This window comes from Ornithorhynchus anatinus, chromosome 18 (genome assembly GCF_004115215.2).
Source record: "Ornithorhynchus anatinus isolate Pmale09 chromosome 18, mOrnAna1.pri.v4, whole genome shotgun sequence".
Taxonomy (NCBI): Eukaryota; Metazoa; Chordata; class Mammalia; order Monotremata; family Ornithorhynchidae; genus Ornithorhynchus; species Ornithorhynchus anatinus.
In genome coordinates, this window is record NC_041745.1 from 8850726 (window position 1) to 8878242 (window position 27517).

The following is a 27517-nucleotide window of genomic DNA, read 5'->3' on the forward strand; positions in this document are numbered from 1 at the left end:
CTGTGTTCAACCCAATTATCTTGTATCTACTCCAGCATTTAGTATAGTGTCTGGCACACAGTGCTTAATACCACAGTTCTTGTCATTGTTATTATTAGCAGCTTTTAAGAACAGCTTATGAAATACACTCAATTCAGTCAAAATGCTTTTCATTAAATAGCACTGAAAATCCCCTTTTGGAAGAAAATGAAAAGATACACCTTCATGTCAAACTAGTGACCTTTTAATTTATGGGTGAGAATCTAATTTAAAGGAGGGGGTGTGTGTGGAATTTTAGTTTAAATTATCTTCCGAACAGTATTCTTAATTCAGTAGGGTGAGCGTTTCCCCTTGTGGCTCGGTGTGTGCTAGCTTAAGCGTAGTTTCCACTTAGTTTCTTGGCAGAGGCTCCAGAATTTGACACAAGGAACCAGTTGCAAGATTGTTATTATTGTTTCCTGGAAACTAAACTGAAAGTTATGGCACATAGGTTCTTCGCTACCACATTTCAGAGAGGTCTCTGAGAAAGCGTTTAGGCAACACAGGTTGCTTGAAACTTTCCAACATTAACTCGTTGTGAATATTGCCCAGGGTGATGTGAGCGGTTTATGATTTCAACTGTTTTTCAACAATCTTCCCTTTAACTCCTTATTTCCCACTGAAGCAATGGCTGACATGACCTGATTTCTTGATATCAAGGGTGTTGGCGGCGTGAGTGCAACTGGATGAAGGAATGCCCAATACCTGTACTGATAGACAGGCTACAGATTTAAGAAATGCTCTTAGTCTCAGGAGATCTCTGGTCTGTACTCTTCACTTTATTAACAAGGGGGCATAGCAAAGTTTCCTTCTATACATCTGGTTCCTCTTTGCAGCAGGAGTAGAGAAGGTAAAGGGAGGAAGCAAGGATAAGTAGCCGGGCTAAATGATCAAAGATAAGTGGGATCTGAATTTATATGATTTTACTGTAATTTAATCTCTTCTGCATTTAAACTTTCAGCCCAAATTTTAGAAATCGACTATCATGAGAGTAATTTGTGATCAGGCCCACCTATGGTATGATATCATACATTTTTTGTGGAACACCAGATGAGTTCACTGCGGTGGCTGAAATTTAATTTGGCATGAGAAATTATCAACCCTGGATAACCAAGCAATCAAAGCTCAGCAGTGGCATTATCTGATGAACAAAAATACTTCCCACAGAAAGATAAGGCAATAAATATACATTGTTGTACTGCTTTTCACATTTCTACTTAAAATAAAAAAAACCTGAGAGCCAATTCAGGAAGAAAAAAATTAAGTAACTGAACTGTTTCAACTTAAAGAGAGCATCATCCCGGGAGCTTACTTTTTGTCATCAGACAGGTCAATGTTGGTCCCAAACTTGATTGTTTTAAAAGGTCCTTTCCTCCTCCTCCCAGAGCTACAGTAAAAAATAATGAAAAGAATTATTTCATGATCTACAGGACAATAACTAAATGGGCACCAAAAATGGACTTACTTATCTGAAGATGTTGATTCACTGTCTGAATGGTCCTTGTGGTGACTCTTTTTCTCATTTTCTTCCTACAATTTAAACAAGAAGTAAGCCATATTAATGTTTTGCAATAATTTTATGATTGAGGACCAACCTGATTGATAGAGGAGACTTTTTGATTTATAATTCCATGGGAATGGGTGCCCAGAGAAAGCTCCTATTGCTTTCCCGATGCAAAACAAATACCAAAACCCACTTTGAGTATATACAGTATGTAATACCCTGCCAGTCACGGTTCTGAGATTTGCAGGCTTTCAGTGGTGATCGTTGGGGTCAACAGTTAGAGAGACACCCTCCTGGGCAAGCTGCAAACTCCCTTTTCAAACAGGGTTATGTTTCAGTCTCCCTCTGGGCCTGTGTCATTCTGGAAGCAGCAGGATTTTTACATATTTGACCAACTGTGGCTAACAGAAAGATTTGAGAAAATAAATCCCAGGAAGTGGGCAAGAGTTACTATAATCAATTTAAACCAAAGTGTCAGAAGAGAGGACAACGTACACACGATGCCTGTCCATTACCAATAAATTCAGGATAATCACAGGAATTAGAACTGGCTATATTATGTGTCAGGCTTGACTTTTATTAAAAGGAAAGGAGACCTGTAGATGCCATCTGAGGTACTAAGAACTGGGGTGGACACAAGATAATCAGGTTCCACATGGGATAAACAGTTCAAATAGGAGGGAGAACGGGTATTGGATCCCCACTATGTTGATGAGGGAACACTGACACAGAGAAGTAAAGTGGTTTGCCCAAGGCCACACAGCAGTAAATTGCAGAGCTGGGATTAGAACCCAGGTCCATTGACGCCCCCCCCCCCCCCCAGGCCCTTGACTCTTTCCACTAAGCCATGGTGCTCCCCAAATTCTCCTTCCTCAAAATTTCCCCACCCTCAAGAATGGGCAGGGGGGGAAGCAAGCTTCTTCCTTGTCTCCAGTATTTTGGTAAAGGAGATTTAAAGTGCTAGTTTCCATTTTCCTCTGGTGATTCAGAGGAAAGATGCCTCTCGTTGGCCTTTATTTTTGCATCTCTTCACCTCGGGAGTCTTCCTAGCTCTGCTTAGTTATTTGTTACTTGACAGCCCACATGTTAGATGGAGGTAAGAACTGGCATTAGTAGAGCAGATCTTAAAGTACAATACAGGACTAGCCCAATTTCCAAGCATCCCCAATACATACAACCCGGAGAGTCAAACAACATTGTTTGCAGAAGTAACCCAGGACCTGTAAACTCCCATCCCTGATGTTATGTCAAATCATGGCAGGGAAAGCAATTCCCTCCGTGAATTACTTCAATGAAAACAAAACAAAATTTAGCGATGTTCAGTATTTTCTTTTAAATGCTATTTGGTTAAGGACTTACTTTGTGCCAAGCACTGTACTAAGTGTACTGGACTGGACACAAGCTGATCAGGTTGGATGCAGTCCATACGCCATGTGAGGCTCAGAGTCAATCCTCATTTTACAGATGAGGAAACTGAGGCCCAGAGAAGTTGTGACTTGCCCAAGGTCACTTGGCAGGTGAGTGGTAGAGCCAGAATTAGAACCCGAGTCCTAACTCCCAGGCCCATTCTCTATCCACTAGGCCATGCTGTTTCTCTTACATTGGACTATTACATTGTAAGGCGCACCAAAGAATTTTCAGTGATGGTTCTAGAGGTGCTAGAATGGACCCTAATTTATAACATTTACATTAATGGGAAAACACAGATGCTGAAACCACTGTATTTTCAAGCCTAACTGTAGGGCACTTCTGAACTCTTACTACCAAGGTTTATTTTCACCCTCAGTAACCTGTCAACACCGCTCAGACCAATTACATAGTCAACTGGACTTACTGAGCGCTTATTGTGTGTAGGCCACAGTACTGAGCGCTTGGGCAAATAAAACAACAGACACATCCCCATCCACAACAAGCTTACAGTCTAGAGGTGGTGACGTGAGGTTGAACATGTTAAATCCCAAATTACGACCGTATCTCCAGAATCTAAGGCCATTAGACGTAGAAGTGGTGAGTCCTCTTTAATCAAACTGTACTAGAAAATCTTCTCGCTATGAAATACTTACCCTCAATGACTCCTGGAATGAGGAAGCCTGGTACTGTGCATATTTAGCAATTGTTGTATGAGATCTACTACTTTCACAACGCCAGATTTTCTTGGTTCCAGTGGGGTCCCAGTTTTCATCTGCTGGTTGCAATAATTGTGTCCTCACTTCTACTATGTGTTCGTTATTTGCTTCTACCAATGTTTTGGTAGAGAAGAGTCCTAGGTCTGAAAGATACAAATGCAGTACGCAAATGGCAACCGTTTCTAAGTAAGACAGAACTGGAATTGCTTACGCAAGCAGTAGAAATGAACTCATCTGCCTATGGGATTGCAAGCAAATCCCAGAAAACCTGTTGCCCACTTTACTCTTCTGAGCATCTAATGCTCATTTATACTCAGTCTCCCAAAACCCTTATATTCTACATTCTTTGCAACATAACATCTAAATCTCCTGGCACTAAGTATTGTTAAAATTAAAAAAAAACCCAAACCCAAGCTCAGTAATAAAAACAATGATTTCATACACCATAATAAACAAACTGAATCGGAGAAATTGAGAAATCGCTTTGCTTTACGTTCCATAAAGCCACTCAGATGGGAAAAGCAATACCTGAGAGCAGAATTAATTTTTGCAAAAGCTTTAAGAACTAGGAAAAGACATTCTTTAGCAAGCCATCATAAACAAAATGGAACAAACGAGCTTACCTAATTTAAGAGCTCCAGCAAGGCCACGTATTACAGTTACAGGGTTGTTTGGATTTGTACAAAATTGATGTAAAGGTGGAAAGAAAGCATCGCGTTTATTTTCCAACTGCAAAATTGTAAAGGGACTATTAGATCACTGGTAAATTTTCTTATAGATATCTTTTATCCTTTGTCTAAATCTCGACCTATACCTCTATTTTACCATATTTTCCTAGGAAATTCTTTCCTAGTGCTTACAAAAATATTAGCCCATTGCAAACTCTACTAGTTTGTGTCTTAAAGAGCTAACTTATTTTCAGGATTTCTTTGAGCTCAAATAACATTTGGCTTAGCCTTACATTTTGCTAGCAGTTTTCACCCATTTTAATTTTTAGGGTTTCTTTACTAAGAAAAATAAATACACTCACAAAATGACAAGGTAGAATTACAGTGTTTGAAAACCCAACTTCCACTGCACATTTTCTATTCCTACAAAATTATTTCTTAGCGTGATAAAAGACAAACAAGATTTAGATTTTTCTTCAACGTTACAGTTCTCTTTGGAAAACCTGACAACCAGAATACCAAACAGCGCAAGTTATTAAACTATCATTTCCTCACTTACACAAACATACCTTTTGAGTTTTTATGCTCGATAATTGAACTAAAGTTATTTTTCTATTACTGGAATCAATTAATATTACATTTTGCCTCTAGGGGGCAGGAAGGGTCAAGTCTCCAAAGCCCAGTTCAATATCAAAGAATGGATATTAAGTGTTTAAAAAAAAAACCCAAAACCCAACCAAACCTGAATTACACTACTAAGACTCAGCCTTTCAACTAATTTATGCACCCTTTACAGAAAGCAATCAGGTCAACTTTCTAAGATACCTTCTGGTTTCCACAAAGTTCAAAGCTTAAAAATGGAATGATGTCTGCCCTGTACCCATTCAGAGGGTGTATAAAGACATTTAACAGCCATAAAGGTAACTGTCTCTTCTCAATTTTCCTTCTTATTGCCTCTCAGTCCGAAAACATCTTAAGAGCAATGCTACAAGTTCTTCATTTGAAATAAGTCCCTTGATTTAAAACGGGCAAAACTTCAAAGCTCTAAGTTGAAAAAGTATAGAGAAAACATTGAATTCTCGATTAACATTAGCAGTCTGTTCATACTCACATAAATACTAGGTGTAGGTGGATTTAGCTTGTCCTTTGGCAAGGGAGGGTATGGTGGAGGTGGTGGTCGTGGAGGTGGACATTTATCCAACAAAATGCTACTGTTAGATAAGCCATTTTTACCCAGATTCCTAAAAAAAAAAAAGGGATATGCAATTATTGATTAAAACAATGGAAAAGCCAATTTACTATCTTTTACCACAAAAATTCTATTGAATGTGCCATAAGATGATTACTTTACAAAAATTCAGCTGAAGAAAAACAGCATCAACAACTGTTACTACTCTTCATGTGGACTGTTTAATGTGATATTGAAACCAGAAAACAAAAACTCCATTTTGAAAAACAACTGTAACAGAAATATAGAGCCAATGGGGGCTTAAAAGGGGGAGGGGATTGCAGCACTTCAATTTTTAGCTTCTAAATGTTATCTACAGGTGAATTTTCCTGGTTTGGTAAGAGTTCCAGTCTGCTGGCATTCAGGATATGGGGTAAATCCTTTTTTTCAAAGATAGGTCATTTTTCTGATCTTGATACACATTGATCTTTGCTGCCTATTTCTCCATTTTAACTGGAATTCTTTTATTTTTGGACCCTGAGGGATTTAATATGAAATCTACTATTTTTAATAAATAAGATACTACCAATCCACTCTAGATTTATGCACCAAATAAACCCTACTAATTTGTGAAACTTTGCCACAAAACCTCATATTAACCACGAACTGATGCGACTTCAGCAACAGTATCTACGTCTGTACTAATCAAGACTACTTAAAAACCGAGTCATACAGATATACACATGGAACACCTAGTGGACTCTCAAAACCCATTTCCTTGCATATTTGTTTTTTAATACTTGCAACTAATTTGGAAGTTGAAGAGCCTAAATTATCTGATTCAAAAAAGGGTGTGACTGGTGTGCGTTGGCCTGGTAATACAATGAGGTTTTTCAAAATGCTTCCCACTTTGAGAGTGCTTTCTCAATTTATTAAGCATGCCAGGATTTTGTGATGTGAGGGGCACTTGTTCCCTCTAATGGAGAAGACTCTCCTTCTCTCTAGGGACCGGTTGTGCTCTGTTGGGTTCCCAAGGAAGCTCAGAAATCCCTGCCACAACAGACAGGCCTGTACCTCCCAAGTCCTTTCAAAGAGGACCCAGTGATATGCTCAGAGGGGAGAAAGGAATGGGTGCAAGTGGAGAGAGAAGAAGGTGGACTGGCATTGTGTCCCTCTTTTATGGTATTTGTTAAGTGCTTACTATGTGCTGGGCACAAGACATCAGGTTGGACACGATCCATGTCCCACATGGGGCTCACAGTCTGAGTAGGAGGGAGAACGGATATTGAATCCCCATTTCACAGAGGAGGAAACTGAGGCCCAGAGAAGCAGCCAAAGGTCACACAGTAGGCAAGCAGCAAAGCTGGGAATAGAACCCAAGGTGGCTCCTGACTTCTGGGCCTGTGTCCCTTCCACTAGGCCAAGCTGCTTCTCATGAGAGGAACTTTTTAGGCTCCCATTTTATAGGTGAGATAACTGAGGCCCAGAGAAGCCAAGTGACTAGCTTGAGGTCACATGAACCAGTGGCAGAGCTGGGATGAGAACCCAGGTCCTTTGACTCCCAGGCCTGTGCTCTTTCCACTGGGGCCACACTGCTCCACCTGTGGATATCTGCATCTTTCTGAATGCAATTTATTCCACTGCCTTTGGGGAAAGTTCAGCAAAAAGTGGAGATAAAAGAGTTCCGAGGCTACCAAAAAAAATATCTACGTAGAACTCAAAGCGACACTGCAATTCTCCAGACTAGTCACAGAGTGAGAAGGAGTTTTTACACTTCTCAAACTATAAGGCCATGTCACCTTGGGGTGGGTGATGTCAATGATTTCCCAAGCTTTCCACCACTGTTACAGGAAGTCAATTCCATTAAAGTAGTTTATCTAAACCAGTAAAATATTTGAGCACAAATCAATGTAAAGCAGCTACGGAACAATGACGATGGAGCTTTCTGGGGAGAACGATGGCCGAGCTCTTGGTCTGGATCCTTCAGAATCACTATGGTCACAGTGGTCAGCACCCCTACCCCCTCTAAACTCACACACACACACACACACACACTCTCTCTCTGAGTGCCCACTGTGTGCAATGCACTCTTCTAAGCTCTTGGGAAAGGAGTACACAACGATCCCCGCCCGCAAGATGCTTATACTCTAAAGGGGCAGACTAGACATAAAAATACTTACAACTAGATTAATCAAAATAATTGAAAGCACAGTTAAATACAAATAGTTGCGCATGGCTTAAGTGCCTAATAAGTTCAGAATTGCCTTCTGGGAGCTGAAGAAAATACAAGAGAAATAAAAGCCATTGTCCCTGCCCTCAAGATGCTGAAAAACAAGAAAAAGTTTCACTGTTTGCATAGACAGGTTTAAATGTTAACCTAATTTTACTGTCCTGGAATTCCTTACTCCTTATCTTTTTCTTCCTTGATTTTGGTTTCAGATAAACCCTTTTTTGTGTGCAACAGGACTTTATTTAAATCCCGGTGCGATGGAAAAAGGACCAAGGTTACTGAAGGGACCAAAGCATGGACTAATTCACAGTGAATGCACAACAAATCTGAGAAGAGTACTTTTTACGGAGGTGGTCAGTCACCCGGATACAAGGTGAAAATCTCAGGCATAAACCTAATCTAAGTAGCAGCAGAGAGCACAGGAGGGAGAAAATGGACATAGAACTCTAGGTGTAGGAAGAGTGGAGAAGTGATGAAATAATAAAATGCCTTGGGTTGTTAGAGATGAATCTGAAAATCTACCTGTTATGAGATGTAAAAACAAGAGTGCCATCTGGGGAAACACACAATTTCCACAATGATAAGAAACTTCATTCTTTTCAGTTGCTCAGGGAATGCTTTTTTGTTTTGTTTTTTATGTGTCGAGTTGTCGCCAACTTATAGCGACTTCCGGACACATCTACCCCAGAACGCCCCAACTCCATCTGCAATCGTTCTGGTAATGTAGCCATAGAGTTTTCTTGGTAAAAATACGGTTTACCATTGCCTTCTTCCGCTGCTCAGTGAAAGGCTGCCAAAAACACGAGTGGTCTCTCAGAGCCTTTGGCCGCACCTAAACCCAAGTTGCTACCCCAGATCAGGCAAGGCACCGACACACGGCAACTAATAACCATTCCACTGGCTATGCTTAGCTCATCGCCAGCTGGCATAGGCAAAATATTCTGGCTTCTCTCCCTGCACTTTTTAGCTGTCGGCTTCTCGGTTTTGTCCGTAATGCGTAGTTTTTTATTTTGTGGACTAAAGTAATTGTCAGATTGTGCAGTTTCTCAATAAAGGAACTAATGGCTGCGATTTGAGGAGGTCCTAGAATGGCCTACTATATTCTTGGTCAGGCCAAGTTTGGAGTGGGTCTAACCATCAGAGGGGTGGGCCAGTATTCTGGGCTGTGGGCCATCGGTCATGTTTTGGAACGGCTATGGTTAGCTCACTTCAGCTCCTACTTGGTGTACAGTCAATCCCAGATAGGCTCCTTAACCCCTGGACAAGACACTCTTCTTGGACTTGCAGATGTTGGAAAATTGCCAACTGCATCTTTAACTGCCAAGAAGGAGTGGCCGTGAGTTGATGTCCATGGATCACAGTCCTCAAATTAGCTCACTAACAACTCTGTTATACTGTGTTCGCCCAAGCACTTTGTACAGTGCTCTACACACAGTAAGTGTTCAAGTACCACTGACTGACTTACTGCAGTGACATGGGTGTGGGACACCTTCTTCAAACATATTATGCCTGCCCCATAAAGTTCATAACAATAGCCAATACATGGCAAGAGGCGACCTGAGAAAATTCAATAAAATTTCATCTGGCCATTGATTTCCATATCAGATTTTTTCTCCAAGAAAATCATCAATGGCTCTCTAGTGCCTCTTACATAAATAAAACAAGCTTCTGATCAGTGCCTTCGAGGCTCTTCACAGCTCACTCCTTCGTTTCTCCTACTGGTCTTTCTTAGGCTACAAATTCAAGTTCCGAGGATGAGGTCATACAATTTTCTTTTAATCACGTCAGTGCTAAATTCAATGCACACAAGTGGTACTCAATAAATACTGTTAATGAAGAGGATATTTTTAGTTAGTCAAAACAGATCTCCTCAATAATTCAAAAAATTTCTTCCAGAAAGATTTTGTAAATCTAGGTTATTTTCCTTTTAAAGGCAACAGTAATTTTAATGGAGAAGCAGCAAGGCCTAATGGATAGAGCACAGGCCAGGGAGTCAGAAGGACCTGGGTTCTAATTCCTATGCCACTTGCCTGCTATGTGACCTTGGACAAGTCGATTCATTTCTCTGGGCCTCAGTTACCTCATCTGTAAAATGGGGATCAAATCTGTGAGTCCCATGTGGGAGAGGAGGTGTGTCCAACCTGACTAGCTTGTATCTATTCCAATACTTAGAACAGTTCTTGACACAGAGCAAGTGGTTAATATCATTATTAATTATAAAAATTATAATAATTGTGGTATTTGCTAAGCACTTTGTGTGCCAAGCACTGTAATGAGTGCTGGGCTACTTAAAAGATAATCAGGTCAGACAGTCCTGGTCCCAAATGGGGCTCGTGGTCTAAACTGGAGGGAGAACAGGTATTTAATCCCCAGTCTACAAATGAGAAAACTGAGGTGCAAAGAACTTGTGACCTGTCCAAATGTCACATGGCAGGTGAGTGGCAGAGTCAGGATTAGAACCCAGAACCTCTGATTTCCAGTGGTCTTTCCATTAGGCCATGCTGATTCATTTCCAAAAAAGCCCAACAGTAATACACTTCACATTGTTCTTTCACAATTGTTGAATGGCCCTCCCCAGTTTTTCAAACATGAGGATTTTTTTTTAAACTATCACTGCCCAACACCACTGTAAAATGGCTACAAAAGAAAAAAGTGCCAGATCCCCAAAAGAGTCTCATACATTTCTCCACATCTTTCAATCTTCAGTTTTTTTTTTTTTAAAGTGGTATTTGTTCAAGTGCTTACTATGTGACAGGCACTGTACTAAAAGCTTGGAAAGATAAAACCTAATAAGGTTGGACACAGTCCACGTCCCACATGGGGTCACAGTATTAATCTCCATGTTAAAGGCAAAGTAACTGAGGAATAGAACTAAAGTGACTTGCCCAAGGTCACACAGCAGACAAGGGGCAGAGCCGGTATTAGAACCTAGGTCCTTCTGACTCCCAGGTCCACGCTCTATCCACTAGGACAAGCAGTTTTTAATTAGCACATATTAAAATATGAAATTAAATGTATTTCTATCTTCTATATTTTAATCTCCTAATTCCCATTCCAAACACCAACAAAATCCCTGAATGAGAAAAACATTTCAGATACCCAAAATTCTAGAGTGGCAAATTACTGATGGGTTGCTAGATTATTAACTGTGTTGTCATCTGACAGTGACCCCAGAAGGATGAAGTGCAGTTATACACTGGATCTGGACTAATCATTCCCTAGTTAGTGACCGTGCCCAGTACGTTTACATTTTATATACCCCAACACTATTTACGGTGCTTGGCACACAGCAAGCACTCAGCAAATACCACAGTTATTACAATGTATCCAAATAGTACTCAACCATGCACATGGCTGAGGGTCAAATACCTGGAGAATGAAGAAAGACCCAGTAAGATGCTTCCCATTACCAAAACCTTTTTACCCATCTCCTTCTACCAACGGGACCAGCAATTCACCTATGAACTGCTATCTACCCATTTGCTATTAAGACTAATGGCCCTTTTTCCGTAAATGATATGAGAACAACTTGGATGCAGAGATCGGAGACGAAAGAATTGCTTGTAGGAGAGTCTCAAGTGCACAATCACATCAAGACCCAGGCACTAAGGATGTGTATTTAAGTTTCTGCTTTGGAATTCGGAATGAGTCAAGAAAAAATGAGTGAAAAGAAATCAGATGCCAATGCTAAAAAGACAGAAAACTACGCAGACATCCCAAAAACAATGAACCATCTTCACAACGTGCACAGGGAATCATACATTCCAGTGTAGGGAACCAGTGAAGAATATAGCTATCTATACCTCATCGCAGATAAGGAAGAAATCTTAGAGAGAGAATAACTCTTCATTGCTCTCCTAAACACATTTTTCACCTCTAAGGAGAGGATCTTTAGAAGGCCAGTTAACTTGCCAACAAGTGGTTGGCCTGGAACCATCACCGTCCTGTCTGATGATATCCTTATCACCAATAGCCATAAGGATGCATATTAGGTTCTTAATCCATCAAGTCTTTGCAGCTAAACCTGATGACCCAGAATATAATTTTGATCCTCCGGAAAACTCTTCCGACTCAAAAATTCCGAGTATCGATACCACTATACGCCATGCCCTGTACTAAGCGCTGGGATATTCGCAAGATAATCTCATCAGACATGATCCCTGTTCCATACGGGACTCATGGTCTAAGCTGGAGGGAGAACAGGTATTTAATTTCCATTCTACAGATGAGGAAACAGGCAGAGAGAAAGACTTGTCCAAAATAGGTGGAAGGGCCCCAGGCAAGAGGTAGAGCCAGGATGAGAGCCCAGGACTTTTGACTTCCAGGCCCACGCTCTTTCCTATAGGCCATGCAGCTCCTCTTGAATCAGACTTTCTGGGCCTCCTATACATCCACTGATTCTAGATGTTCTAGAAGCACACACGCACGGCTTGCAGATGATCTGGCGACTACTTTGCACAATTATCATGACAGCCTGCCTGAAGACCGCTACTAAGTACTTAGTAGCAGTAGCAGTTTGCCTGCCTGAAAAGCCCTGCACCCAAACAATGAATTCCATCAGCAACTAAGAGTTGAACACTGTCAGTGAATTGCATTACCTATGTAGCATACTGTCAATGACCAAAGGCAGAACAAAAAAGTAGAAAACAAAAGCTTAAAGACTGTGGCATCAATATGGTGTTGAGCTTGAGACCAAAAGTCTTCGAAGCAGGATGCAGCATCTTCTATTAAACTGTAAAAACTAGTCTTTTAGCTCATTTCCATCAACGCCTACTACGTGCCCTGCTTATTCATCCTGTTGCATTTATTGAGCACTTACTGTGTGCAGAGCAATGTTCTGAGAGCTTAGGAGAGTACAATACAACAACACACAGATATATTACCTGCCCACAAAGAGCTTACAGTCTGGGCCGGGGGAGAACGGGATGGGACAGACATCAATACAAATAAAATTACAGATATGCACACAAGGCTAGAGGCCGGCAGTGAGACAGGCAAACTCGTTGCACAGCAAGAAGGTTACTGAAATGTGCAGACTAGATTGTAGGACAAGCGAGGAGAGGTAGGAAGGGGCAAGGTGGTGGAGTGCTTTAAAGCCAATGGTGAAGAGTTTTTGTTTGATGCAGAGGTGGCCAGGCCACCACTGGAGTTTTTTGAGGAGTGTCCTGAATGTTTCTGTAGAAAAACCATCCAGGCAGCAGAGTGAAGTAGGACCGGAACAGGGAGTCAGGAGGCTGGGAGGTCAGCAAGGAGGCTGATGCGGTAATCCAAGTGGGATAGGCAGAGTGATTTTATCAACGTGGTAGCAGTTTGGATAGAAAGGATGGATTTTAGCGATGTTGTTGAAGTGCACCGACAGGACTTAGTGATGGACTGAATACACGGGTTGAACGACAGAGAGGAGTCAAGGATAACACCAAGGTTACGGGCTTGTGAGACAGGAAGTACGGCGGTGCCATCTACAGTGATGGGAAAGTCAGGGGGAGGACGAGTTTGGGTGGAAAGATAAGGAACTCTGTTTTGGGACATTTTAAGTTTGAGGTGACGGGAGGACAGCCGAGGAGAGATATCTTGAAGACAGGAGGAGATGCGAGATGGGGCAGAGGGAGAGATATCAGGCCCGGAGATGTACATTTGGGTATCATCCACACAGATGTGGTAGTTGAAGTCACGGGAGCGAATGAGTTCTCCAAGGGAGTGGGTGTAATGAATAGTAGAAAGAGGATCACCATGAGATTCTGAAAGAGGTGGACAGTCCTCCAGCCTCAAAATAATACCATTCTCTTTCCTCATCTGCTGGACAGAGCACGTGAGAAGAACGGATGACAACCAGATCCTGAGACAGCTCTTAAATGGCTAGCTGAAGCGGGACGGGGTGCAGAAATTACGACTATTGGAAGATATCTTTCAAAGGCAACAATGAAGCACAAATTTCAGAGAGTGTTAAGGGAGACAACTCAAGACAGCTGCATTAGACAATCCAGCTTGGCAACCAAATGGGACAACTCTCTTGGAACGGAAGCTTCTAGATATTTGTCATACTAAGACACAGTCGGGAAAATGGTATCAAACGCTGCCTACAACACATGCTAGCAAGCTGCAAAGGACCACATTTTATTGCAAGTGAGTACAATACAAGTCTCACTGCCAGTGGTGTCACCTTTACATGGTGGACAATATCTGCACTTGGGAGCTCTCTATAGCAATAAAATCTTCAACTTCCAGCAGTACATCTTCCACTCCGGATGAATCAGAATGACCATCTAGTTGCTTCTGTGATTTATTTCCTTGAAGTCTTTATATATGACTGAGGTTCAAAACCAGCATGCAGCCTCCAAATATTGGTTTTTATAGGAAGAGTGTGGTAATGTAAGAGGACATAGGAAATGACATAGCACATCCAAAAAAACTGGAGGAGAGATCTTTAAACTCCCAAACTGGATACTGACTTAAGTCAAACAATAACAGTGGTATCTGTTGAGCACTTATGTGACAAAAACTCTACAAGCACTGAGGTAGGTTTGAGATAGATAGGTCAGACACTGTGCCTAAGTAAAAAACAGCCTAAGTAATTTCAAACATTAAATGTCCTGACCATGTGGGACAGTGATCCAACCCGATTAACTTATAGCTACCCCAACGCTTAAAACATTGTCTGACCCATCGTATTAAGCACTTAAATACAATATTTGTTAAGTGCTTAGTACGGTGGGTCAAACACAATATTAATATCATCATATTTTGGCTGAGCAAGGTCCACCTTCTATCCATACATTTCTGGATGGCCTGGTCCTACCTTACTGCCTCTAAATTCTTTTGGGAGGGTGCAGAATTGCTATCTTTTTAGGGCAAGGGGTATTCACATGGGAAGAAGAGGATCCTCTCATTCCATATATTTCCCGATTTTACATTATGCTTTTATACCCTGATATAAAAGGAAAGCCTTGACAGTTACCTAACCCACTTCACTCCCCAACTGCCAAAATGGCATGATGCCATGCAGCCCTTTCCTGGAAGGAGCTGAGGCCCGGGGGAAGCTTGCATAGTAAAGCCCCAAGCCACTCAGAAACTGACCGCCATTGAGGTCCAAATTCCTCTGGGGCCAAGGCCTTAGCATCTCCAACACCCCTCCCCTTATCCTCCCCAGAAATCCATAGGGTCCACCGGTCAGTCTATCCTTCTGGCATAATACCGTCTCACGGTCTAGAGGCAGTACATAGGATGCGAGGACGGAAAGGGGAAAACTCCAATCTACCTCTCTTACTGCCATCTCAAAGGCCCTGAAACCCTGTTTGCTCCACTGCAGCAAAGCACTGGGTTAAAAGCTGGGATAGGAATTCAAGGAAATGAAGAGAAGATAATACGAGATGGATCCAAGAGAGACACAAAGGAATACGAGGGAAAGAAAAGAGATGAACAGTGGAGGACAATGACAAGGAAAAATGAGAAATTCCAAGAAGGTAGAGAACAGGAATATAAGTATAATAAATATATAAGGATACTTCTTTTTCTTAAGCATTTAATATTGTGCAACCACTGGGCAGACACAAGACAAGATCAGAGAGCCCTGTCTAAAAATGGAGCTCACAATCTAGGAAGAGCAAGACAAAAACAAAACAGAAGACCAGAGATAAAAGCATAGATTCTATCTGAGTAGAAATGGATATTTCTGCAGAGACCAAAAAAAGCCCATCACAAGTGACTCAGACAAATAGAGACTGCTGGCCAAGTAAAAATGTTTCATAGATGGAGATAACTATAGAAATGCCTATTAAAGTGTGTTTAAAATGAAGTATATAAATACAGGTCTGGATACAAATACAGTTTGGGGGAATGTGCTCTTCCTTCCTCCCCAGCACTTCAGCCCAGTGGTGGCTTAACGGGTGGTATGGGGGTGTCCCATTTTCACTCTCGGGTAAGGTCTCCAACTCCACCCAGACCACTTTCCACAATCAGCACACCAGATCCAAGCGTCCCTTCCAGTCTTCTATAGAGCTGGAGGGAGGACTGTCAACCGTTGGTATTTACTGAGTGCTTACTGTGTGCAGAGCACTGTACTAAGCACTTGAGGCAGTTAAATATAAGAGAGTTGGAAGAACATACTCGCTGCCCACAACAATCTGTTTCCCTTGCAAACTCCTATGGGATTCCCGCAAGGTCCAAACATGTGAAGAGTCAATTCTCTTTCAGAGTCATGCTTGCTGAATTTACATTTAATCAAATGGCTCTCGCATCAGGAATCTGCTGTTCAATTTAGAATCAAATAAGAGCACCCATCTGAAAAAACGAACATTCGTAGGAATGCCTTTGGATGGTGGACCGGGTCGCTTCTTCCCACTCAGAATTCTCCCCCGGCTTCCCGGCCACAGAATTTAGAGTTTAATTTCGAGTCTTAAATTTAGTATAACAAGGACGTGAATAATTTTAAGTTTGATGGACATTATTGATATGGATGTCCAGCGCAGGCAGTGGTAACGGTAATGTCCGTCAAACTTAAGATTACTCACATCCTTATGATGCCAGATTTAAGAATGGGCCAAATGGTTCACCAGGGCTCTTGGCCCGGTAGACCTGTCTCTATACCAGACCACCTTGTGGGCCACGTCAGAAACCTACTGCTTCCCTCTCATTCCTTTACACCATGTTTTATCTCTGCTGCCTCCAGCCCCTAACCCTCTCCGTATCCACCCACACCTCCATTTTAGTGGTTGATGCACTGGATTAAAAAAAAAAATCCCTTCAAGGCTTGCAGGGACTGTGCTCTGCACATATAAATCCCAAACTCCTGGAGTTTTGTTCAATTGTGAAAGAAAATCATTACTACTTGGTTCAGAATCCTTCGGCAAAAGGAGCATGCAGACAAGGTTCAGAAAAATATATTTTTCCCCCTAACATTACTGGATAATTATTTCCTATTTTCAAGGGGAGTATTCTCTCTTGAAAATATTAATTTAAGAAATGCTGCCAGAAGATCCTGGAATGAGATTAAAGAAAATAATTCTCATCAGTATACCAATGCAAACCTCTCCTTTTAGTCAGAGACAGAAAAGCAAGGCTTTAGGCAGAGATTTGGGAATAATTTTCCAACAGAGATAAAAATGTTAAATGATAAACACAAAAGCTACTTTGAATTACACTGAAAAATAACCTTTCAAAAATACTCTAAGATTACAATGTGAATGCAGCATTTAAATGCAAGAAATGTAACTTAATTGAACTTAAAAAATTCACTGATAAAATGTGTTTAATTCCTTCTACAAGAAACCCATTTAGCATTTAAAAGTTTTAAAACTTCTTAAATGTCGACAGCTGTGCTACCAAACTGTGATCAAATCAATCCCCCATCTATTTTGCGTCATATACATATTTAAAAGTCCCATAAAAAAATCTTAGCATATAAAGGGAACTCTTTATATGAAATACGTAGTTGCTGTCAAACATGAACAATTTTTAAAATGACTTGAGTGATTTTTCAAGTTTTGTCAAAAGGGCACATTTAAAAGCTACTATATATATATAGTATACACACACACTAAATACAGTCTAAACCGAAAAGAAACTGATGTTTAGATTTTATTTCCAAAATAAAGATATCTCTGAATTCATGTATAATCTTGCTCAGAGAATTACATTTTTTGTTCATAATACAGCTTATCGTGAAAACTCTATGCCCTCAAAGTACCTAAACATTATTATTTTATCCAAGTAGCTCCGACACAGATAAGACAGCTGGGTATAGCCATTAAATATCTGATTAGGGATCTTCAAGGTACCATACAGGACACAATTTCCCAAAGCACTTGGGATGGGGGGAATTTTAAGCCACCTACCCACACCACAAAGTAACAAGAAAACCAACTCCCTCTCCTTCCACTCCCTCCCTTTCTTTCCGATCCTCTTGCACCAGTCATTTCGATTCACAGACTGCTCCGGGGAGATCTGGGAAGTCCACTTGTTTCTTTTTACAGGAGGGAGGTAAGGGGGGGAGAAGAGAATCTGCCCCTGTCTCCCTTCTACAGTGAAAGCTTCCTTCTTCACATCAAATTAATGTCAGTCAGAGCCTGGCCACAGGTCCCGAGTCTCATCGACTGGTGGTATTTATGGAGCGAGAACCGAACTAAGCGGTTGGGAGAGTACAATACAACAGAATTCCCTGCTCCTAAGAAGCGCGCTGCCTCATACGGTCTCGCGGCTCTCCTTCCCTTCCTCTAATTGTTCAGTCGCCTAGCTGGGGGCAGAGGAAAGCACCTTTGGGGTGGAACGGGCAGAATGAAAACAAGTAAGGGACGCGTGGGGCTCCAGCACAACTGGTATTTTTCACCCACTCACGTCTCCGAGATCCGATGTTGTACGTTGGCAGACCCTGAGTGTGGCTGTTTTAACCCAACGAGTTCCAACAACCACCAGGGGGCATCGGCAGTTCAGGAGACAGACCCATTGGCATTTTTCAGCCTACTACTACTAACGACGTCGGTATTTGTTAAGCGCTTACTATGTGCAGAGCACTGTACTGATCAACCACACTTCCCCGTATGACGAGTCCCGTTGGGCATCGTGGAAGAAATTCATTTAACATCTCGTTTTGTTATTTCGGTTCATTCAGGAGGGGTAGTCTGTAGAACCGAATTTTTTTAGACTTTCGCTTGGGGAGAGGGTGGGCGTTTCACTCTAGGACAGAGAGGGTCAAGACAACCGTGTTCCCTGTGGAGGGGCCTCATGGGGCAACTCTGTTCGGTTGTACGCTCCCAAGCCCTTGGGGCAGTGAGTGCTCAATACATCCCACCGAGTGGGATGGAACTTCTTCCCCAAAAGCGCCATATGGAGAAAAACGGTGAGGAGCGGGTCCATTCTAAAGATGGCCGGAAGTCACCCCACAAGAGGCGAAAGCCTCGGAGGCCGTCTGTGGGCTGCGTTTTAATGACTGACGATACTTCGCATTCGCTCTGAACATTTAAGGCCTCGACGGCAACCGCGTAACGCCGAAAATGACCCGGAGCGACCGTTCATCCAAACCAACAGTACGCAGCAAGACCCCTTGGCAGAAACCGGTTCCCCAAACAGGCCCACTTACCTGCATGCTTTTAGAACTTCTGCTGAGCTGGGATAGATGGACACGGACATCGATGGTATGATCTGAGGACTAGGTTTGTGGCTAATTAGAGGAGGGTCTGTTTTCATGGGGCTCTGAGAGTCCTCCAACCCCTCTCCATTAACTGCAGGTAGTCCACTATGAGGGCTGTTAAGGCTGGTAACACTGTTCGTGGTGGTCTGTTCGGTCGATTTCGGAGAAGGTGTTGCTGTGGAAATGGCTGAAGATGGTGACGAGGCAACAGAATTCTCAGTCTTTGTATGAACAGCTGGATGGACGTTATTGACTCTGTCACAGGTTCCAGGACCCACATTGTTATTGGCTTTTCCCATCAACAAGGCAGAGAGCTGAGGATTGTCTGAACTAAGTAAACCTGGTGACTTAGAATCTCCATGGCTAGAAACAGCATCTGCCGTCACCTGATGGACATGATTAGGAAGTCCCTCTACACCGGCAGTGCTGTTAGGTGTCTCTCCAGAATGCCTGCTCGTTTCAGGCACTGTTGATGTGTTTCCTGAAGGCTTGCTCTCTTTGGTTAAGGTAATGCCTTGTTGTCCACCTGAGGTAGCAGTGTGAGAGGAGAGGTGATTGAGAGCAGCCCCCTGTGTTACTGAATTGCTAGGCATGGTAGGGTGTCCATTCTGATTCTGAATACCAGTGCCAGCTGCCTGGAGATGCTGGGAAGGCCCAGTGGAAGAGAGAGGTCGTTCACTATTGGGACCTGCCAAATGTGAACTCTGACCCTTGTGAAGCCCCTGAAAGAAGGAAAGACGGAGAGTTTGAGTCCAACGTTCAGCCCTATATGATGCATACCGAGTGAAGAAAACCCACGTCATCTGTTTTTGGCTTTTCAGGAAAAACATTTACAAAACGGTAGCAACATATGAAAAAATGAAAAGTTAGGCCAAACCTCGCTTCGGATTTTCCAGGCGGCATAGAAAACCACCACGTTTGGCTAAGGGACAAGTGGATTTACCTTGAGAAATATTCTTATATTTCCTACTACTTTCATATAATGCATATGACTATCAAGAATTATTAGGTTCATTAAGTACATGAGGTAAAAAGGACTGGTTTCTGATATAAACTTTTAGTGCCCACTGCCAGCACAGCTTGCTCCAGTGCTTGTGATCAAAATGGACCTAGGATCTATTCTGTATCTATTTACAGGGCAGACATGTATGTATGCACGTATGTATGTATACACTCATGCATGTGTGGTGAGAGACAACATCACTGAAGACTAACTTACAATGTCATAGAATCATTTCCTTTAATCACTGAGTGGACTCCAAATATACTATCTGCTACATCACTAATAAAAGCAATATTTATCAACCTACCTCATAAAGGTGCAATGAGACTGGATTAATATTTGCAAAGCATTCTGAGTTCTTTAGAAGGAACTAAAAGTACAAAGTTGGTACTGCTATTAAGGAAAAGTGTGTTAATATTGACTAGGTAATTCAATGAGAGATAGAAGAAACTAAATCACACAATTTTTATCTGACATTTTTTCTGGAGGTTGAGAAGCTTCCAAAAGAGAAATGTTTTCATTTTGATGAGTAATACAACATCATAGTGAAAACCACTCTCATGGGACTAATAACAATATTAACACAGGACACTGAAGCATGTTAATTTTAATAGAGTTTAGATTTTTCACTAAATGACAAACCAAACTAGAAACTTAACATTTAGACTCATAACTGAATTTGCTGACGATCACCACGATTTCACATACACATTTACCTAAATTCATTAGAAAAAACTGAAACGATACAATCCCCTTAAACTGCACTTCTTTAATCTTTGCTAAAGTGCTAAAGTAAACTTTAATGACCTCGTAGCGATTTTCCTCTTCCATCATTTATCATTTTACAATAGCAATGACACAATCAATTTTGCGAACTAGTTTTTCAAAAGCGACAAAAAGGAACAAAATTTGTGTTCCTATGCAAAAAAAAAAAAAGAGGGCATTAGAAGTATGGATTGATAAAACAAGAATTGATTTAATTCTCCCAAATAATGTGCCATCTTTTTGCTTCTATGAGCAATTGGGTGTAATATGCTTTCAATCATGAAACTGCATCACATGAGGGGATTCTTCATTATATGCCACCATTATGATCTGATTCATACTCCTTCCTAATACTCACCGCTAAGTTTGAACACGACTCAAGTTTTCCACTTCTGAAATACTGAATCAAATGGGACGGATTTATTGGTTCACTAAATTGGGGAGGAAGCAGAGATGTGGGGCTGAATTTGAATCTAACACTTTGAGATCAAACTTCTAACCTTCACGTTTCTAGTTACATGATACAATTTTAGCACTGGTAAAACTGACCAGTTTAGAACTTGGGACACGAGAAACCATTTGGGTGTGTGTGGGGGGGTATCTTTCTTGGCCCCTCCTGCCCCAAGTGTGCCTCTGTCTCACCCCAGAGAAGCAATACACTGTCACCATCACAGTGTCCATCTCTCTCGCACTCTGTACTGCGCAGTGGGGAGGGAAGCTAGAGAAGGACTCGAGCCTCGTCCTTTGCAGTACCTTCCACTCTTCATCAGCTTTTTGCCACAGAGTAACTGGGATGAGTAAAATGAATAACTGGAATGAAGCAGGGGTGGGGGGAGGAGACAGACACACAAACAAGCAAAGAGAGATAGACGTCCAGGCCACTGCTATATCCCATCCTTTGGGGTCCCAGGAAAACTGTGGAGTGCAATTGGCCCTTGGGAGACAATGCCGGGCTGCTGTCAACTGAGTACCAGAGGCTACCTTGCCCTCAAAGGTTTTCTGCAAAGTTCTAGGTAAAGGCATGGGTACCAAAAGGATAAAAGAAAATTTTCAGGAGCCCAAAAGCAACTGGGAAGTTCCAAGGTTCTAAACCCTAAGCCCACAAGACCCTTGGGGAGTTATCCCAGATGGAGAACGATGCCAAGTCCCAGGATAAGAATAAGACCTAGAACACTCACAGGGCAGGCACTCATAGTTACTACAGTGTAGTTCTGGCCTTGACTTTGAAACAGCCAACCTTGCCAGTCTTCCTCTCAAACGGAATTGCTTACTTAGAAATGTTTGCATTGGAGAATAGAATATTAGTTACTTGTGAGCAACAGGGAAGTTAAAAACATCTCAACCAAGTAGCTGTTTCATTTCTCTAACCACTTCTCCTTTGGGTTCTCTGGGTAAAACGGCATGTTTGAAAGGTGCCTATATCTTTTACAGATAAAATAAGGCACCACAGCATCGATCGATGGTATTTATTGAGTGCTTACTGTGTAGAGCATAGTACTAAAGGGGATTATAACAGATTTGGTAATAGGTTTTGCAAAATGTGTTGCATCAATGTGGAATGGTTTGAAAAGAAAAAAAAGAAAGAAATTCAGAAAGGAAGACAGAAGGAGAAAGAAAATGTGGAGCTTGATTTTCTGTTCCACGTCTACTGGGGCCACCACGGTGCACCCTAAGAAACAAGAGAAACTGTTCCCGGCGTATCGTTCAACAGGTGGCATCTGAGAAGGAAAAGAGGATCTCAACAACTCCCACCCTGACAGGCGAATCATCCACGTGCAGAAGCAAATGGGCCTCCAACACAACTAGATGACTCTGGGTATTAATGGAGGTGGGCCAGGTCCAACGGCCACCTCTCTGGAAACTTATGACACACTGTTCTTCCCTGAGCATGGTGAGTGTTGGGTGAATTTGCCAAAATCGCAATGGGAAAAAACCCTAAAGGCACAGTTCACAAATGGGCTGTTGGGACAAGAAGGTGAAAAGTGAAGCAGAGTGGTCTAGTGGATAGAGCACGGGCCTGGGAGTCAGGAGGACAAGGGTTCTCATCCCAACTCCATCACTTGTCTGCTGTGTGACCTTGGACAAGTTGCTTCAATTCTCAATGCCTCAGTTCCTTCATCTGTAAAATGGGCATTAAATACCATGAGACAAGGACTACATCCAAGCTGATTAGCGTGGATCTACCTCAGCGCTTAGGACAGTGCCTGACACATAGTAAGCGCTTAACAAATGTTTCCTGTGTGGGAGAAAGGAGGGAAAGCGAACAGCTAAGAATACCGAGATAGGAATAAAAGGCAATTCTATGTACAAAGAAAAGAGAAAGTCAGGTATGGTTATAATTTCTTGCTCTATATCGAGCAACTGCTGAAAACTCATCTCTGAGCACCAATGGCTTAGAGAAAAAAAACAATGCATTCCAGTAACCATGCGATCAGAAATTATGATTTTTAGACTATGGAGGTTAAATACTCGAATCCCTCACTTTTAATAAAGAATTCCTACAATGCTTTACTTGCAACTTTCTTATTTTTATTCCTGAGCAGCAGCCCGGTATTTCCAAAAAGAATCCATTTAAGGCAGACTATGCCCAGGCGGTCCCGAAAACAACATTCTCGGGAAAACACATCTGGGTGAGACGCGTCCATCGACCAATACTATTCACTGCGAGTCTACAGCGTGCAGAGCACTACACTAAGCAGGCTACAAATATGATTTTCACAACCATCGGACTTGCAGCACTGCATAAAGTCCTTGCAAGAGTTTAACAAATGAAGGAAAGATGGCCCTTGCAGTCAAGTTTTTGAAGTGACAGGTTGTGAATCACGGTAAAGGCAATCGGCGATTCACTGTGGGTGTCCAGAGCTATTGACTGCTGTCACCGTCTTAAACGCTACACATAGTGGAAAAGTACTCCCTCGTTCAGCTGTCTTGGGCACTTAAGTTCACTGCCTCCCTAGCCATCGGCTCTGGTTGCTCTCAGGTGGTCACCAGGGATACTGCGGTCTCCGCCACTGAACTTGAATGATTTAAAGTCTACGGCCCCTCAAATCTCCACACCACATCGATGTGGAAATGCTCAGGGTTCCCCTCTAACAAAGATGCCATTGTTGGGCTCTCCCGAACCTCATTTTAGGAATACAGGAGAGAGAGAGAGAGGACAAAGCCTTAGGGGCCAGAGAAGTTTGGACCATTCTGAGTCACCCCACCAATCAATGGATGGCATAGGTCCCCATGACCTTGGTCGTTCTCCAAAACCAATGGGTCAGAGAACCTATAACTAAGTCACTCCGGTCATGTTCCTGTGAAAACAAGAACGGAGGTGTCTGGCCTCTTGTCTCGAGCCCTTTCCAAACAGCTGGATGCTAAGAAGGGGAACAAAAACAGGCCATACATGTCATAGACATTTGCACATCAGGCCTCGGAAGACAGAACACTTGAGTTCCAGCATTTCAAAAGCTTCTAACAACGAGCCTAAGCTACAGATTTCACCCTTTTTTATACCTTTCTGGATTTCCCATGGTTGACATAATTAACACATCTGTTTTCCTAATCTGTTACCTGAGTGGAGTTAGATAGTTGGTTTTTCCACGGCTCCTCTGCGCTGCTGGTCAGGTTTGTGCGGTTATGAGGTAGAGTGAGTGCGTTGCGCTGCGGGTAAGGCACGTTTCCATTACTTCCACTTCCTGTTATGTGATTATTGCCTATCAAAATAGTGTCTGTATTACCCAGCGTTCTTGCTGTACTGCAGGGAACTGGGCCTGCTGGAAAGGGTCCATTTGCCAAAGGCTGCCCAGGGCAGACCGGACGGATTCCAGGCTGAGTGACGTTAGGAGCTCTGGTAAGAGCAACTTGAGGCTGCTGACCAGAGACAGAGTTTGTAGGCAGTGATGAGTCAGCTGTTGGACCATTCGGAATTCCAGTAGATCGTACCTGTGCAACTCCTGTTTGTCTCATCTGTTGGAGAAAAAACACTAAAAGATTGGTTTCTATTTCCCCCCAACATCCCCCAAAATAAGCCATGGTGGACAGGGCCTAGACCGGGGGGCAGGAGACCCGAATACTTTGTATCTTCCCCAGTGCTTAGTACAGTGCTTGGCACACAGTAAGCACTTCATGATATATCACTAAGTGCATGATGGACTTAGTATAGATGAGCTCTGAATGAAAAATAAAGCCAATGTTAAGACTAGAAAGAATTTGTTGCATGTTTACTAGAACGTAATTTTAAAAAGTTTTACATCCTCCTTTTTTAGGCTTTTCAACTACTTTTGTAGTTTTCAAAATTCAACAGAAATTCCTCTAAAAAATTGAAAATGAGAAAAAGGATGGGGTGACGATTTTGAGGACCCACTTTCGTACACACCTGTTGATGTTGCTGCATCACGACAAACTGACTCTCCAGCTGTTCCAGCACCAGTTTCTGTGCTGGATTTAAATTATTTCTATTTGCACGCAGCTGTTCCAAGTGCTAGAAAAGGCGGAAGTGAAGAGATCTTAATGAAGGTTTCATTTTAATTATTATTTTACCCTTAAACAGAATAAGAACTGGCAAAGAAAACATCAAAACTATCAATCTGAGGGGTTAAAGCTTCCTCTTGATTTGCTGTTTCAGTCACATTCTAATCTAAGCAAAACACCTCTGAACAGGACAAAGGGGCCTATTTTACTTTATTATCCTGAAATCTCTAGTCCAGAAATGGACCAAGTGTTGATATCCCTCTAATTCCTCCCAGAGATTAATCTGAGGATAACAGTCTTTGCCGAGACCAATGCTCAGCTTAAAACTGTTTACTCAGCTTGGGTCAACTCTACGAAGAACAGTCAGTTTCAAAATTAGCTTTCACTACCCGGTCTCTCCCCCTTGCCTCTGGGGTCCCAAGTAAGTCTGCAGGAGCAGAGACCTCGGAGAAGTTGGAACCTGCTCCGTGTGGCGCCTCTGTCCCTTTAGGCTTTGGGGGCTGCCCGGTGGCTGCCTCAGTCTCCCTCGTGACACTAATAAAGCAAGGAGACCTGCCCCAGCACCCTCCCCCGATCTGAAGGTGGGCTGGGCTGTGCAGGTTGCCACAAGACTCAAAGCCTCCATTTCACTGGAAGGCTGTGGGCTGCAAGGAAGGATATCTGATGCCCAGGGCGGCTTCCTTCCGACCACCTGGCATCGTGGGAGGGAGGACCTACACCCCAAAAGCAGAGGGTGGACCGAGGTGGTCTTCGCTAAAGCAGAGAACACTGGACTGAAATGAGACGTAGTGGGGATAGAACACGGGTCTGGGAGACAGAAGGACTCGAGTTCTCATCTGGGCTCCTCCACTTGTCTGCTGTGTGACCTTGGGCAAGCCACTTCACTTCTCTGTGCCCTTTTTCTCATCTGTAAAATGGGCATTAAAACTGTGAGCCCCGCATGGGACGGGGACTGTATCCACCCCAGCACTCAGTACAGCGCCTAGCACATAGTAAGAACTTAAATATCACAATCATCATTATTACAATCATGAAGTCTGTTTGCCCGGAGTGATAAGGCACCCCCAGACATCCCTGCCAAGAAATGGTCCATTTTCATATTTTACTACTGATATATTTGGTTGCTGGACTGTAACTGTTTGGGTTAGATTCTTATTGTTACATATGCCTGCTTTTCCTCGTTTTAACTCTGAAGCCCTTAAGGGGCAAGAACTAGGTCCTTTGCTAAATTTCAATTTTAACTACCCAGGATTTCTTTGCTGCCTCTAATTCTCTTTCCTGCATTACCCCATACTCCCCAAATTATTATCAACTGGGCGGGGGGTGGGGGGCACACATACTCTGGAAGGAGCATACCAACCCTCTTAAAACACCTCCTCCAAGAGGCCTTCCCAGACTGAGCTCCTCTTCTCCCTCTACTCCCTCTACCACCCACCCTTCACCTCTCCGCAGCTAAACCCTCTTTTCCCCCTTTCCCTCTGCTCCTCCCCCCTCCCTTCCCATCCCCTCAGCACTGTACTCGTCCGCTCAACTGTATATATTTTCATTACCCTATTTATTTTGTTAATGAGATGTACATCGCCTCAATTCTATTTAGTTGCCATTGTTTTAACGAGATGTTCTTCCCCTTGACTCTATTTATTGCCATCGTTCTTGTCTGTCCGTCTCCCCCGATTAGACTGTAAGCCCGTCAAAAGGCAGGGACTGTCTCTATCTGTTGCCGACTTGTTCATTCCAAGCGCTTAGTCCAGTGCTCTGCACATAGTAAGCGCTGAATAAATACTATTGAATAAATACTATTGAATGAATGACCCTTTAAAATCACCAGTACACTGCCATATACAACTCCGGCAGGAAACTGAGCTTGATATACGGTGAGTCCTGCCCAGGCTCACAAGTTGACACCAGTTGGCTCGGTGCAAACTCTCACCACTACCACAAAAACCCCTTGCACACACACTAACCACTACTACGATAAACCCCTAACACACATGTCCTGCCGGCAGTGGGACAGACACGGGATGCCCCCACAGCCCTTCCCCTCCCCCCCCCCCAACCCCCAACCAGGCCATGAGCAGCTGAGGCTGTGGCAGCCACTAATTGTGAATAATCATCATCATTATGGTACTTGTTAAGTGCTTACTATGTGCCAGGCGGTGTTCTGAGCACCGGGGTGGATACACGCGAATCATGTTGGATAAAGGCCCTGACCCACAAAGGGCTCACGGTCTCAATCCCCATTTTACAGATGCAGTAACTGAAGACCAGAGAAGTTAGGTGACTTGCCCAAGGCCACACACACACAAATGACAGAGCTGGGATTAGAACCCATGACTTTCTGATTCCCAGGCCAGGGTTCCATCCAGGCCGCCACGACGTGAGGAGCGGCCGGGGGCTGCCCAGGTGGCCTCTCGGGTCCGTGGATCAGGCTCGGGGGGCTGGAGTCGACACCTCG

The 27517-nt window shown here is 42.8% G+C and overlaps 1 protein-coding gene across 3 annotated transcripts in view; it reads right to left on the reverse strand.

Moving 5' to 3' along the window:
- The window catches only part of KDM6A (lysine demethylase 6A), a 162673-nt gene that overhangs the window by 20093 nt on the left and 115063 nt on the right, over positions 1 to 27517 (reverse strand). For all 3 annotated transcript variants that reach the window (XM_029046828.2, XM_029046830.2, XM_029046829.2), the window contains 8 exons: positions 24968 to 25072; positions 24163 to 24558; positions 18786 to 19558; positions 5428 to 5557; positions 4272 to 4377; positions 3586 to 3791; positions 1484 to 1548; positions 1331 to 1405 (listed from right to left, as the gene is read on the reverse strand). In XM_029046828.2, coding sequence (XP_028902661.1) covers positions 1331 to 1405; positions 1484 to 1548; positions 3586 to 3791; positions 4272 to 4377; positions 5428 to 5557; positions 18786 to 19558; positions 24163 to 24558; positions 24968 to 25072 — 1856 coding nt within the window. The remainder of the gene's footprint in view (positions 1 to 1330; positions 1406 to 1483; positions 1549 to 3585; positions 3792 to 4271; positions 4378 to 5427; positions 5558 to 18785; positions 19559 to 24162; positions 24559 to 24967; positions 25073 to 27517) is intronic.